Source organism: Bubalus kerabau, chromosome 18 (assembly GCF_029407905.1).
Source record: "Bubalus kerabau isolate K-KA32 ecotype Philippines breed swamp buffalo chromosome 18, PCC_UOA_SB_1v2, whole genome shotgun sequence".
Classification (NCBI taxonomy): domain Eukaryota; kingdom Metazoa; phylum Chordata; class Mammalia; order Artiodactyla; family Bovidae; genus Bubalus; species Bubalus kerabau.
In genome coordinates this window covers 2,502,409-2,518,529 of record NC_073641.1, presented here as the reverse complement: position 1 = coordinate 2,518,529, position 16,121 = coordinate 2,502,409, and the positions used below count along the sequence as shown (strand labels likewise).

Sequence of the window (16,121 nt, the reverse complement as noted above, 5' to 3'; positions counted from 1 at the left end):
GCTCCAACACTTACGGGAAATCTACAAAAAGGCCACTCTCTAAACTCGCGTTAAGAAAGGCTCGGGAAGAACCTGGGGTAGCAGGAACTACTCAGAGATAAAGCGTGAGTTGGCGTCAGCAAGGACTTTGAACGCTAGATGTGGAATTCATCAACTTACGGAGTGGTTCTGCTTCTTGAGACGCCCATTTCTTGCTGCTTCTTTCATTCTAAATGCCTAGTGTGTTATATCGTGAGCGTCTTTTGAGATGACTCAATTCCCCATGGGACCGCAGCAGAGCCCATCTGCTCTGATGCACTCCATCACTTTGATTGTACATATTTCATTCATGTGCATTTATGCAATCCTACATCTATATATTTTTTTCAATGATAACAGGATTATAATTGTAATTCCACCTTCCTTCAGCAGAATATAAAACACTCCAAGTGGGCTACCAAAGGCAGCTCTGACATATCTTCTGCAGAGAGTTGTCTTGGTGCAAGACAAACTCAAGTTTCAGGTGTAAATTCCAGCAGCCGGAGAACCCTCCACCTGAGAGGACTGATTCTGTCTGAGACAAAAGAAAGAAATAGGAGTCTAGACAAGAATTTGTCACTTCAGCTATACTTCTTTCTACTGCTCCTCCTCCTCCAAAGACCGTGGTGTGTTCCACACACAAAATTTAAGACAGTATGGTGATAATCACTATTTTCTGTATAAAATAGTTTTTAATTAAATGAGTTTTTTAATATATATAATAGATGATATTTAAGTTGAGGTGTGGTCATGATCAATCTCCTGACTTACACATCAGGCATATTTTGATTTGAGATAGCAGTATCTATTTGTTATCACTCAACTAGAATAACCTTAGTCCCCAACTGGAATGTATATTAGTCAAGGCGTCTTTTTAAAAGACAGGATTTTCATGCTCAAAAGATGGAAAGGGAAATAAGAAAAAAAGTCCCAAAATAGGTGCATTTAATTCTCCCCAATTTAAATTTAAGTGGTACATCTTTAAAGCGATAACGATAGTCCTTTTTTCCCCCCATCAGGAACGCTTCCATCAATGAGTTTCTTTAATGTCGATGATGCTTGATGCAGTTTGAGGGAATCTGTATTTAGTCAGAGGCTGCTTCAATAGAATGACCTACCAGATGGGCCCCATAACAAAGCACAGAGGCATCAAACCACCACAGACATTTGGTGCTTAGAATAATAAAAAGACTATAAAATTAGATTAGTTGAGTCTAATTTGGAATTGGTATATTCCCCATGCACCCTCACTGCTCTTGGGCAGATAAAGCCTAAAGATTTAGCACTGTGTCAGAGCGGAAGACTGCAACTTCCAGTAAAAGGGAGACAGAGAGAGGGAGCGAGGGGGAAGAAAGCATTCTGGGAGGTCACCGAGGGCAGAGCAGTGACCTCCAATGATTTACAGGCCTTTAGCTTAATGAAATTGTTTCAGTGACATGACGGTAAGAGCTCGTAATGGATTGGATGCCCTAATGTAATGAAATTACTCCCTTCTGCCTAAAAAAAAAAATGCGCAATTAATATTTACTGAGACCTGACAGCCTTTGGTGCGCTCGTCTGTGTAGTTCCCTCAGACAGTCAGAGAGGAGAGACAGCAGCGTGGCAGACAGGCTGGCTCTGCACGAGCTCCTGGCGGGCGAGCAGAGCCGCGAGGGTGGAGGGGCCAGTGCTCGGGGACCGGGGACGCCCGGCAGGCTCACGCACGGCCCCCGCTCAGCCCTTCATGCTCTCCCCTTGCTTTTCCACAGGCAACTGGACAACAACCACATCAGCTGCATTGAAGATGGAGCCTTCCGAGCGCTGCGTGACTTGGAGATCCTGTGAGTTGATTCTGCGATCGCTGCCTGGTGTGCGTGTGTGTGTATGTGTGTGTGTGTGTGTGAGTGTCCGTCCGGGTGAGGAAGAGACAGGGGGAGTGTGTGTGCCCAGGGGTCCGTGTGGATGCGTTTCTGTGTCTTTTGCTGCAGTGCTATTAAAATTGGGAACTGGGAGATCCCTCCAGCTCACCTTGGTCAAAGTGTTTGCGGGCAGCAAAGTGTGATTTCTCACCTCCCACAAACTGGGGTTCCTGTTAATTAAGTCTCGATTGAGTCCTTTCTCCCCCGATGCTCCCACGATATTTGTTGCTGGGTGAAACAGATGGGCTAGAGTAGACCCCCAGTGCCTGCCGGAGCATTCAGGGAGCATCTGAGTGTGGGCTTAGAGAGCAGGTTACAGGTCTGGGAGATGAGGAAGAGCTAGCGCTGTGGGGTCGAGGCTGGAATCACCCAGAATCAGAAAGGGACCTTGGCACAGAACCAGGTGGAATGCCAGACAGCTAGTAAAGTCCAGTCATGGCTGTGGCTCCTGGGATCCCATCTCAGGTTTAAATCCAAACTTTAAGCAGTAGCCTTAAAGTGACAGGGGCTGGGAGGTGAAGGAGAAGATGAGAGGAGATGAACCCCTCCCCAGAAGACCACCTTGTATACCCTGTCTAGGGAAAACGTGTAGCTGTCTTCATGTGTTCTGGATTTTCAAATGGGTCTAGCTAAGGAAACCTGATTTCCAGGGGGAGAGTCAGCTAGGAGTCATCCCCGGGTCATTCAGACTAAAATTGGATTGTGTAAGAAAACCTTCTGATTATTCTCCCCCACCCCAAACTACACCTCCAGCCGTCTCTGATTTGGGGAAACCTGAAGAGGAAGGTGACCAAGCCTAGCAGAACTTGCGCTGGGAGACGTGTGATTCAGCCCCAGCGTGGCCCCTCAATTAGCCGTGTGACCTTGGGCAAGTGCCGTCTGTGTTTGCAGCCTCCCTTCTCTCACTTGGAAAATGAAGGGGGTGCTTGCCATATCGTGGAGGGACTTCCCATTTCCAATTTCTGTAATTGCTTGCTTCTAAAAATAATTTTGATGGTACAGTTCTAGCCAGAATGATAAGGGCAGGGTACACTCCCCTGAAAATTTAAAAAAAAAAAAAAATCACATGGTCACCAGGTTACATATCTCTGACTTCCAGAAGAATGAATAAATGTCAAACAAATGAATGAATGAGTACATTAAAATGTCCCTTTGTCCACAAGGGGAGGCCCACCTTCCTTTTCACCTGGCCCCACAGGCAGCAACAGTGGGTTGGAGACACCCTGTCCACACTGTGTGAAAGGAAGGTGATTCCAAGAGGAATCACTGGAAATCAAGGGGATGCTGATGCTGCAAGCTGCTGGAAATCGGATGAAAGCCGAGAATCCCCATACAGAAAAGGCAGAACCCACAGCCAGGAGGCCGGTCAGGTTGTCATTCCTAAGATGGGTGGTCTCTCCTCACCCAAACTCTGACCCCGGAACCAGCACCAAATGCGTGTCTGCTTGGGAAAGGATGCCAGCCCAAATTTAGTAACCCGGGACTCCTCTTATCAAGAGGCTGGAGCTGAGAAGGGTAGGCGCGATTTTCCCTGACTGCAAAAAAAAGCTTCTGTAGAAAGGGCTGCTGGGAGCATATCACCTTCTTCTTGAGAAGGATGAGAAAATTCCCTGGGAAGGGACCAAGAAATGGAAGTCGCTAGCTGCCACAAAACAGCTGTGATGACCTGACAGTCCACATATCAGTGCTCTCGGCTTGGCGGGGTGTCGTCTTGCCTCACCAGGAATGCTGTCTGGGGGGAGTGAGAAGCTTTAGTCAGACACCCCTGGGTGTGGAGTCCTGGGTGTGGTGTCCCTTTGGCCAAGTTATTCTACCTCTCTGTTTCCTTAACTTTAAGAGATGCCCTCTATACTACATAGGATTTCTAGTAGTCACTCAGTCGTGTCTGACTCTTTGCGACCCCACGGACTGTAGCCCACCAGGCTCCTCTGTCCATGGAATTCTCCAGGCAAGAATACTGGAGTGGGTAGCCGTTCCCTTCTCCAGGGGATCTTCCCAACCCAGGGGTCAAACCCAGGTCTCCTGAATTGCAGGCAGATCCTTTACCATCTGAGTCACCTGGGGTCCCCTCCACTTCCCTAACTTTCTTCCCACCATGCCCTCATCGCCATCAAACCCCTGTCCAGGACAGAATTGAACTGTCCTGTCTACTCTGATTTTATATATATATATATATATATATATATATATATATATATACACACACATATATATATATATATATATACACACACATATATATATATATAATATTCATGATGTATATATATTTTTTTATCCAGATACACCACAACTTGAAGCTTAAAAACTCACTATGAAAAAAAAAAAAGTTCTCTCTCCCCATCATTGTAAAGAGCTCAAAGGATCTGATTAGTTTATCTTCTCAATTCTAAACAAAGCTAGATCAATAGCTTTGTTTTAAAGACACTCTCATTTGGCTTCACATGGCTAAGTACTTAAAATTAATCATAATCAGGTATTCCATGGGTTTTTAATTTCCAGCAGAGGCACACAGCTTTGGAACCATCCATCTTCATGGTGAGCATACTGAAATTGGCTGGAGCTGACATCTCCATTTAAAGACCCTCTCTGCCCCACCCCCAGACCTTCCAAATCTCATCTTCACATTGACATTTTATAATATTTCTCTGTAATCACAACTTAGGCACTATAAAGAAACTTGACAATGAAGTATTAATAATAAATAGGAGCTAAGTGAGGGCATCATATAAATCCTTCAGAGAGAGACCGAGACATCAGGGGGAGGGGGAGGGAAATGCAAAACACACCCTCCCCACAAAGGCCTTCTCTACATATCTAAAGCTTTTAAAGCCTGCAAATCAAGAAGACAAAGTATAGAGACTTCCCTGGCAGTCTAGTGATTAAGACTCTGCACTTCCACTGCGTGGGCCATGGGTTCAATCCCTGGTTGGGGAAAGAAGTTTCCACATGCCACGTGGTGTGGGGAAAAAAAAGAAGACGAGATATAGTATTTTGTGTATGTTTTCTCTCCAACGTGAGGCAGAATAAAGTATAAAATAAGGAAAGAGTCCCCATTACCTCAAAGAAATCTCTCTTAAAATTAACTCAAGTTTAGGGACAAAAACTAGTATTGAAAGTATTTCACACAGGATCACCCTATTATTCCATCCTTTCTGTGGATGGAAATGCCATAAAACTTCTTTCCATCCAGGCTGAGGTTGCAAGCACTGAACATAAAGGGTGAGTCTAGGCAGGAACCCCTAGCGGTGAGGAGTAAGGAACTGTACAAGCTTTTGGAAAGACTGAAATCTGTCCACCTCAGCCTCATTTTTGACTCATGCCCAATGGGGGATGTTCAGCGCAGAGTATGGTACACGAAGGAAGAGAGCCACCAGCCTCTCCTTCTCAGGCAGCCAGGAAGGGGAGGGAGAAGGAACGCGTAGTACGGGCAAGACTCCAGAGAAGGAACCCTAAGGCAAGTGATGATAGCTGGCGTTCGGCGTGTGGTTACTGCTGGTTGTGGTTGAGTCGCTCAGTTGTGTCCTACTCTGTGCGACCCATGGACTGTAGCCCGCCAGGCTCCTCTGTCCATGGGATTCTCCAGGCACGAATACCACGGTGGGTCACCATTTCCTTCTCCAGGGGATCTTCCTGACCCAGAGATCGAACCCACGTCTCCTGCACTGGCAGGCGGATTCTTTACTGCTGAGCCACCTGGGACCAGCACTGAAAGTGGTGCTTTTATATCCATTCTCTCTCTGCATTCTCACCACCCTCCGTGAAACTTACTGTCGCCTTCTTTTTCACAGAGGATACCTATTTCCGAGAAGCCAAGTAACTGCCTAACTGGCAAGCAGCAGAATATGTGTTACTACGGCTCTCAGGTGTTGGCCCGCTGAGGCAGGGCCAGCGTGTGCCTCGGTGGTCTGAACTGGCCCCGAGAGCTGGTCTTGGGGAGCTCCCAGGGCCTCAGGGTCCTGCTGAGGAGAACTCCGGAGCCTCCCACAGCTTCTGAGATTGTCATTCCCTTTACCCAGGGATGGGTCCCCATAAAGCTGAAGGTAACTCAACTTCACAGGGGAAAAAAACCATCCTGCTCTTTCACTGACTTACATTTGAGTCCCAGAGACAACTTCTCCTCACTGCTGGGCGTCACCAATCGATTTTGGCACTCGCTGCTGCTCCGTTTCTTAGTTGAGGGACCTCACTTTCTGTTACTTCACCTTTAGACGCCCTTCTGTTACCCAAATCATAGACCGCTAATTTCTGCGGGTTTGTACACTTGGCCGTTCACGTCCTCGGTTTTTGGTTTTCTCTGGGTAAGGCATGTGTAAACCACGGTCGAATATGCCAAGACTGCGTTTCCCTGGCTGGCCAGGAATCATTTCTGGAGGGACTCTGAGCCTGAGTTTCTAGACCCCGCCAGCTAGGTTGAGGACAGCCAGGCATGTCACCAGTTGTACCAGGCTCCTCTCTGCCCTACATGCCATCTTATATAAAAAAAAAATCAGAAAAAATATTGAATGGCAAAAAAAATGAGTAGGGGAAAATGAAACAAAAAACAACGTAGCTAATCAAATATTTAAATTTTTTTTTCAATAGTATTGTGTGAGGGAAGATTCTCAGGCATTGTCTCCTAGCCAGAAGACAAACGTAGCAGATCAGAAGTTTGGTAGATATGCTGCCAAAATGCTAGGAACGCATCCCCAAGACACTTTCAGTGAGTGGTCTGCCCTTGATAAAGCAATTGTACTGGCCAAATCTCACATCGATCAGACACGTCTTTCGATAACCAGTGTGTGCTGTCTTGAAAGCCTTGCTCGCCTTTCTGTCACTTACCAATTTTGGAAGTTCAGTGATATCATCATAGGCTGGCTCTGCAAAGACCTTCGGTGTCTCCAGGATGACCTCTTACTGTTGAGATAAGGCACGGGGAGGCGGAGAGCAGGGTCAGGACTAGAGTGAGGCCCATGCCTTCTAACATTTTTACCTTGGGCGCCCCACTTCCCTCCCCCTAGTCCTAGCCCTCACCTTGGCTTGTCCAGGGCAACAGAAAGTTAGCAGTAGCAAAGGACTAGAACCTGGGTCTCTGGACCCCTGATTCCATGTTCTTTGCTCACAGTAGGCACCCCTAAGCAATTCAGCTATACAGAAGAAATCCTCTGATAAGTCTGGGGATCCTAAGCACAGTTGTCTTTTCAAAACCTATCATTAAATGTTTTATATTATGTAGCAGATTGAAGTGAAAAGTAAAAGTATTAGTCGCTCAGTCATATCTGACTCTTTGTGACCACATGGACTATAGTCTCCTCTGTCCATGGAAGTCTCCAGGCAAGAATGTTTGAGTGGGTTGCCATTTCCTTATCCAGGGGATTCTTCCTAACCCAGGGATCAAACCTGGGTCTCCTGCATTGCAGGCAGATTCTTTACCATCCAAGCCACCAGGGAAGCCCCATTTAGCAGAGCTGAAAGCAGAATCATTCTTTGATTCTATCATGGACTGAAGTTTGCCCTTCCACAATCTGCTAATCAACTCTCTTGAAACCAAAGGTTGCAAACTAGATGACAGACTACATTTTGGTCACAAATGAGGTTTTCTTTTTCATCCTAAGAGTGTTTTTAGCATTTTAAATTAGCATTTCATATTGAAAATTGATGCGATTTTTTGTAAACGTCCAGAATTCCAGCTTTGGACTTCAGTGAAGCAGAAGCATTGGCAACTCTGGCCTGGACATCTGCATTGTGACAATCAGTTGAGACTGAAAAGCACATACCCTCCTTAGATGGGGTGTGTATAGCCTCCACTTTCCTGTTGACCTCCCCCCATTTCAGTTACCTACCAGCCCAGACAGCCCCTGCTTTAATCCATCCAAAAAGCAAGGATATGTGCCAGCATTGTGCCAGATGCCAAGAACAGTAAAGCTTTAAATGAGCAGGTGCTTTAGTGGATCAAACTAAAGGTGAGAGCTTATCAGAATTGTTGATCAGACAAGCACAGACAAAGTAAGTGATGGGGAGTCCAGGACTCCCAGACTGAACAAGGGCGCCTTGGAAGCCACCTGGGATGCCTCGTGCTTCATCTGCCGTGAAGTTCTTCTCAGGAGTTGAACTTGCTTCCAGATTCCCTTTGATTGTAAAGCAGTTGTAACTGGGTTTATACAGGCTTCTCAGGTGGCACTAGTGCTAAAGTGCCTGCCAATGCAGGAGCCATAAGAGATAAGAGTTCAGTCCCTGGATCGGGAATATCCCCGGAGGAACACGTGGCAATCCACTCCAGTGTTCTTGCCTGGAGAATCCCATGGACAGAAGAGCCTGGTGGACGACAGTCCATAGGGTCGCAAAGAGCTGGACACAACCGAAGCAACCTAGCGTGCACATGCGAACATAGCATGAGAAGCAAGAGAGGAAAACCTCCCACTCTATTCCTTGTTCCCTAGAGCCCAGCGTCAGCCCAGGTAATGAGCTCCCGTTAGAGAAAAGAGAGTCTTTTAGCCTGGGTAATGAGCTCCCTTTAAAGAAAAGAGTTAATGCAATGATGGGAATTAACTAGACTTTTAGTGCAGTTCTAATTCAGCCATCTCTGGGCAAATATGACGTGGCCTGACCCTGAGCCCTACTTGTAGATACAGAAAGAAAGTCCTTTTTTGATATAAGAAGAAGACAGTAAAAGAAATGGACAGTAGTCCTGATACTCAGATCAGGATGTGCTCACTCTCCTAGCAGAGGGTGGTGGTCCTGGCCGAGGGGTGCTGGGCACTGGGTGTTGGGACCTCTATGGACATGGTTGGTCCAATTCCGAAAACCCAGAGCTTAATGCAAGAGGTGGTATGTCCTCCACTTCCAGTGAGCTTCCTCTGGGTGTGGAACCAGATGCTCTGATTAATGAATAATAATAATATGCTGATGCATTGTATAATGAAAGGATAGCATAGGAATTATTAGGCATTATAGCTGCTATAATTACCATGATAGTCTCCATGTTCTAACACCTGCTACCTTCCAGGCACTGTGATAAAACATTATAATGCAGCATCTTACATAACTCCTCTCTACAGCCTTCCAAGGTAGATCTTGGTAATCTCCTCATTTTACCAGTGAGGAAACTGAGGCTTAGAGAAGTTGAACAACTTGTCCCAGGGTGATGTGAACAAGTACAAGAAGGGAATTACTCTTCCAGTATCAAATCCCCTGCACTTAATTGTTCTGCTACACACAAGAAATTAGAGTTAAAAAATACATCCCAGAGCACACATACAAGAGAAACAGTTATGTGCATTAGTGAGGTTATTCTCTGTAGCCCAGAATAATTCAGGAACTGCAGACTTTCTTTTTGAGAGGTCGACTCCTAGGGTGCTCAGATCCAAACCTATGACATCACTTTATTCAGCACCACATCCCATTACATGAGACTGCCCAGACAAGGAGGCGGGAGGAAAAGGCTGCTCTTCTGGGGTCGGGGGTGGGGGGCATTTCAGTCCTCCCACGGGACTGGTTGCCAAATCAGCTCCACTAAGTTGAGTGGTTTGGGCTTCATTTCCTTTCAAAAGAGAAGCATTAATACCAATCCTTAGGCTAGGGATTAAAGGAGATAACCTCAGGTGTGTGTCTAACAGATACCCCATCAGGACACTCATAAAAATCATAGTTGGAGAGTATTCCTATACTGTTCACTGCCTTGCACAAGCCTGGTGGTCAGTTAAAGTTCATGGAATCAAATTGAGTTGAAATTACAGTCAGCTGTCTGTATCCCCTGGTGCCTTATCCTGTGGATCCCAGATCCCCTCGGATCAGTATGCTGTTGGTTAAACCCCAGATGCATCACCCACGGATGCAGAGGGCCAGTTGTAATTAACTGAATTTGAAGCTTACCCCACCCCAGTCTCTAGAGTCTCTGTTTTACCTGTGTCCTGAACGGAACTAAGATTGTGGTTGTCCCAGAATTATTTTAGATGTTGAACAGTGTGTTCAATAGTATTTTTTTCTGAAACAGCACACATTTCTCACATTACCTTTGGTTTTCTATTCCTTTAGCTAAGTGGGTCCCCCCGGCCTTTTTTTTTCTTTTTCCTAATGAACAAAATTAGAGCCACAGTGAAAATTGGTGCTTTCTAACAGAGACAAGATTCATTTTCATTTATTTGCAAACTATTTCACCTGGGTTTCTCTGGGAGATGCAAGCGCTTGTTTCAACAGCCTTAGGAATCAGGGTGTTTAGTCATGACATAGCTTTGAATATAGAACTGTCATCACTTAATCAAAGTCTTAAAATATCTCCGGAATATGATTTTTTGGTATTGTGCTGCAAATTGTGATTTGTGGAGGCAATCAGAATTAAAACTGTACCCTGATGAAAACATTGGTAACTTCTATTCAACCCCCAGGGTATTAGGAAGGGAACTGGGTTTCCCATAAATGCACTTCACCTAGCCGGGGACCTGGATCATAGTCAAGCTCTTAAAATGACAAGCTTGGTTTTGAGAACATAAGACTAAGGAAAAAGTGACCCTTTCTTTGAAATGTAGAGATAATATTTTCCATTTAAATAAACAGCACTTTAACAGTCCAAGTAACCAGAATCTGAGGAGTTCTTGTGGTTTCCACTTTACTTCATTTTCCTGTTCACTAAAGGCTAGTCTAGTGTCTGAATTTAAAGTGTCATGGTGTTCGTTCCTGAGGTAAGAGTCTATAGTGAAGATCATTGAGCCATTCTTTACCCACGGAGGTTCTGAGTCAGCAGGACCCCCAATGTCAGCATCTCCTGTGAGCAGCGCTTCAGTGGAATCTGGTAACGGAAGTCTCTCTGTCCTTGGGGAGTGAGGACAGTCTCTATGTCCCTGTATAATGCAGCCACCAGGTCTTGGAGCTGAAATTCTGGTTTGACAAACCAAGTTTGGGAGCAGCCTTTTGGTTTGCTTTGTCCCATCTAAAACAAAATGGGAAAATACCTTTGCATTTTTGAAAAAAGATTCCAGAGGCTTTTCTCTCAGTAGCAAGTGGCTGGTGGGGGAATGCCTCAGAGCTGCCAGATACACTTAGGAGTCAGTTCTCTCCCCAAACAGAGCTTTGCCTCTGTCTTGAAAAGGTGGTCCCGTGTGGATGCTCAGACTCTGAGCTTCCTCCATGTCCCAGCTGCCAACAGTGGCTTTGGTAGCCAGTGTTTGAGCATCTTTAGTATCTTTCCGCTTATCAGCTTTTGAGTCCCCTTGTAGAGTTGAACTTGCCTATGACTGATGCTACCACTTCCACCCAGGGTGTGAAAAATATTGGATGGCTTGGCTTCCCTGTGGCTGAGGGTCCGTTACTCTACAGAACTGGGTTCTAAGAGCCAAGCAGGAAATTGATCCCTCCTGTCAGTTTGTGGAGGGGAGGAGGGCATGGAGAAGACAAGGACACAGAGTAGTGGAGAATCAGAGCTCTCTCTCAGTTTTTCCCTTGTCCTGAGCTTTTGTTTCCTATTTTTGAAGGCACTTACGAGTAAGGGATGGTGAGGAGCGGGGATGGAGGGAATAATGGTCCTGTTTCTCTAAGACCAGATTTGGATTCACTGTAGAAAAGCTCTGGAGCACCCATTGTCTTTTAAGGATCCCACCTATCAGCTCTATTTTATTCATTGGTTAAATCAGACCTGCTAATGTGAGCTTTCTTCTTATTTTTTCTTCTTTTTTTTTTTTTTTTTGGTCTTTCCAATGTTTAAAGAAAAATGGAATTAGTTCTCAACACTTAAATCTTGGGTAATTTTATTGAAATAATTTCAATTTCCCTTGAATATTTAGAAGCTGATTCCACCCTGGGTGGACATGTGGCTGTGATGGTCTGAAGCAGCAATGTCCCCTAAAGGACCCTCTGTGATGAAAGAATTGCTTCATATCTGAGCTGTCCAGTAGGTAGCCACTAGCCACATGTGACTCTTGAGCACTTGCAATGTGGCTAGTGCAACCGAGAAGCTAAGTGTTTAGCTTCACTTGATTTTCCTTGATTTCAATTTAAATTGCCAAATTTAGCTTGTGGCTACCTTATCGAAGAGTGCAGGCTTGAAGCTGAGTGGCAAGGACTGCATTTGGAGAGAGCATGCCCTCTGCAGATCTCCATAGCTCCCACCATGCATGTTTTCCTGCCTGCCTGACTCAACCCCCTGGAGCCATTTCACATCCATTAATAAGCAGAATGGTTAAACGGTGTATTTTCTGAAGCTGCTGCTGCTGCTGCTAAGTCGCTTCAGTCGTGTCCGACTCTGTGTGACCCCATAGATGGCAGCCCACCAGGCTCCTCCATCCATGGGATTTTCCAGGCAAGAGTACTGGAGTGGGGTGCCATTGCCTTCTCCGTTTCTGAAGCTAGATACTTTGAAATATCTACCACTTCCCTCTTCCCCCACCCCCCGCCCCCATTCTGCCCTTGCTGGTTCTTAATTTAAACATCTGGATCTTATACCCCCAAAAGACCCATTTTCACTGAAACCCAGGAGTATGGTTATGAAAACTGACTCCCACCAAAGCAAAACCCTCTCTGCATGAATTACTTCCTGGATCCCAATTATTCTCTTCCCTCCACTCTTCAAGTGACTTCTGCAAAGTCAACTGGATAGGAAAATCACTCCAGACCCATCCCTGCTCCATATGTAAGTGGAGATGTGACAGGCAAGCCCATTAACCCTGCAAAAGTTGAGCTTGGTATCTGCATAGAGAGAGAGAGAGAAAAGGAACCAACACCTCTGCCCCAACCCGTGCAACTATATGTTTTCAAATGCTGCACAGTGGGGGCTGGTTGTGACTTTCAGAGTTTGGCCAGATGTCCTGTCTTTAGGCAGATCTGGACAGTTCTGGGTATCCACAGTCCTTCCCACTGCCTTCTAGAAATCTATTCCCATTCCAGAAATACCATTGTAGACTCAGAATCAGCCGAAGTAAATTGGAGAGTGGAACTGTAGGCTGCAAAGACCCTGGAGGTCAGCTGGTCCTACCACTTCATTTGAAGAAGGGGGGGGGGCGGGGAAACACCCCAGAATGGTTAAGCAGCTTGCCCACAGCCATGAGAAAGTTTCACAGAAGAACCAGGCCAGAAAATGGGTCTGTTGACTCTTATCTGATGCAGTGTGTTGCCATCTATCCAAGAAGCCCTTTCTCTGTTTTAGCAGGCAGGAAACAAAAATTGGTGGAGCCAGCCAGTATGTCCTGTCCATCCCATCATCCCTTAATCTCCAGCATTTTGCCAGAGGAAACATTTTACCTTCAACATGGGGACCACACCCTCCCTTTCTAGAGTCTTCCAGTCCTACAGCCAGTGCTTGGGAGATGACCACCCTGGTCAGAGGGCAGCCTGGGGAGACATCAAATTCTGCATTATGATCCCAGCTAGCAGGCATGCCCAGGGCCCTGTGAGTCAGCATCAGCGACCCCTACCCATCTTTGAGCCCAAATAGCTCACAGTGTACATTATCCTCAGTGAGGATAGCGGTGGGTGGAGGGGGGAGCATTGAATAAGTTTCAACCATTTAAAGATAGTTGGTTTCAAAATAGTAGGTTCCTGGAGTGTGTCTTAGCTAGTGACTGCCCTACAGGAAATGCAGTATAGGAAGAAGGCTTTAATCACACAGTACCATGATGCCGTTAAAATACATTGATAGACTGATTGATTTATATAGCCCATATGTGATCTTTAGGTGTTAAATATATATGTTTGATTCAAATTGTTGAAGTAATCTGTTTGGTTCAGAGACTGAAAACTGGCCCCTGCAAGCCAAACCCAGCCCCCAGGTATGTTTCATTTGTGACTTTTGTTCCTTAAGGAGAGTTAGTCATCAATATGGGCCAAGGAATAAGGAGATTTCATATACAAATTCTAGATGGCTGGCTTACTGGCAGCGCTGCACCCACTTTCCAGCATGGCAGCAGTCCTTGGAAATGAGAAGTGATGGCCCTGGGTAGACAAGTTGTGTTTACCACGGTCCCGTACAGTCCCCTTCCTCTGATGTCAAGCCTGGCTCCTGTAGGCAGCTAACTTTGTACTCTGGGATCAGCCCAGAAGGCTGTTTAGAGTGGAGATTTACTTTTTATCAAAAGAGGCTAAAAGCATGATCCTTCGCATTTGGAAACTCATCCATTCCTTCAGTAAATACTTGAGTCCTTTTTGGTGCCAAACACAGAGCTAGGTCCTGCCTACACAGCGCCGGGGGTGGGGGTGGGGAGCAGGAGGGAGGGGTAAACCAGATGCGCCCTCTGCTTTCTCTGAGTGTACATGTCTCTTACTGTACACATTCATAGGTATTGAAGGCTTTGCCCCTTCTTCCTGTCCCTGCTCAAATGCAGCTGAGGTGGAATTGTCTGCTTCTCTCCTTCTCAGCTACAAACTCACCTGTCCAGTTATGTAAGTTGGAGGTCATTTCTTCACCCCCCACAGATATCTTGCACACTGGAAACTGTGGTGTTTCTAAATAATGTAGTAGACAAGATTAATGGTCCCGGTTCCCAGTTTATAGATGATGAAATAGAATTAGGGGACTAGGGCCATCTCATTCCCAGGGTCGTTTAAGGCACATTTTACAATTCAGTAGGTTACTGGGAAGCAGTTGAATCATTCTGCATCACCACTAGGCAGGATCCGTGGTGATCTCAATAAATGAGTAAGGAGTTCTTCAGAATTCAGGGACCAAAAACACTGGAGCATCCTGATTACTTATACCACCAGCATCTGACTGAGCAGTGGTGGGATTCGAAGACTCATCTTTCTCTTTTGCTCTTCCACTTTTTCTATTTATTTTACTGGCATCTTTTTCTTCCTTTTAACACCGAGGCTCCGCTGGGTAGAAGGAGATGAGTTTCTGCTGCCATAACATGAATATATAATGAAGCCAGAAACAAAGACAAGCCCTTTTGTTCAGGAACCCCTATCATCAAAAGCCCTAATTGGAAGCTGATTGTTTTTATTTATTTTTGTAGGTTTTACATGACACCTGGAGACCATTTAAAATGTTACTTGGCGGTGAGAGCTCTGTGTTTAAAAATAACACTCACCCGGTGCCAAATCACTTTAGAGTCGGGTACAAATATTGAGACAAAAACCCCAGCTGTTATTGCTTTGGCTGCTAATTTGAGGTGTCAAATGAGAGCCCGACTGCTATACGTCAGTGAATAAGGCCCCTTGTGAGGTCATTATGTTTTCTAACAGTTGAGAGTAATGGACTAATCAGTGCAGCATCAGTTGTTTTCATTATATGCCCACACAATGGTTATGAGCTTTAATTTAAACGGTCCGCAGGGAGATGAAGGAAGTCACTAATAGGCAGCACCCAGGATAGTCCAGGAGAGGAGGTACCATAAGCAAGATAGCTTCTTACCCTCATCCCTCTTCTCTCTCCCTCCATCTCTCATTCCTCCTGCCCCATCTGCCCTCAGAGACTCCTTGTCTGCTCCTAGCAGACCAAGGATGAGCTTGGCTCAAGGAGCAAGACTGGATTCTAGGTTCTTCAGGGTGCTCTGAAAAATCTCTATTAGCCAATCCAACAGTCAGGGTGACTTTTGGCAACACTTAGACTTGTCAGCCAAGCCTGAGTCTTGGAAGGTGTTGAGCCATGATTCTCCTCTCTTCTCTGTAGCCTCTGGGCTTCCCAAGTGGTGCTAGTGGTAAAGAACATGCCTGCCAATGTAGGAGACGCAGGTTTGATCCCTGGGTCGGGAAGATCCCCCGGAGAAGAAAATGGCAACCCACTCCAGTACTTTTGCCTAAAGAATCCCATGGACAGAGGAGCCTGGCAAGGTATGGTCCATAAGATTGCAAAGAGTCGGACACGACTGAAGCAACTTAGCACGCGTGCAGACGCACTCTGAAGCCCCTACTACCGTCTTCCTTGGACCAGAGGAGAGTTAGGCAATGCTGTTGCTATGAGCAGGCTTGATAGCGAGTCAAACACCAGGGTCCCTGCCACATTGAAGCCAGGAAGGACTGAGTTTACCACTAACACGTGTGATTCATCTCCTCCTCGGGACAGCAGGGGAAATTGGGTGGCTGCTGTCTGTCGAAGACAATCCTGTAAGAGGCAGTTTTGTGTAATGATGAAAAATACAGTCTGGTCTGGTGTGACGCTTTCCTGGATTTGAATATTGGCTCCACAACTCCATACTTACATGATCAGGCAGAGTTCATTGATCTTTTTAGGATCCAAAATGGAAATGGCAAGAGGATCTCAGATTGTTGGGAGAATTAAATGAGATAATGTGTGCACAGAGC

The 16,121-nt window shown here is 45.8% G+C and overlaps 1 protein-coding gene across 3 annotated transcripts in view; it reads left to right on the top strand.

Annotated features, from left to right (window-relative positions):
• The window catches only part of SLIT3 (slit guidance ligand 3), a 781,214-nt gene that overhangs the window by 578,793 nt on the left and 186,300 nt on the right, over nucleotides 1-16,121 (top strand). For all 3 annotated transcript variants that reach the window (XM_055554942.1, XM_055554941.1, XM_055554944.1), the window contains exon 6: nucleotides 1,767-1,838. In XM_055554942.1, the coding sequence (XP_055410917.1) occupies nucleotides 1,767-1,838 (72 nt within the window). The remainder of the gene's footprint in view (nucleotides 1-1,766; nucleotides 1,839-16,121) is intronic.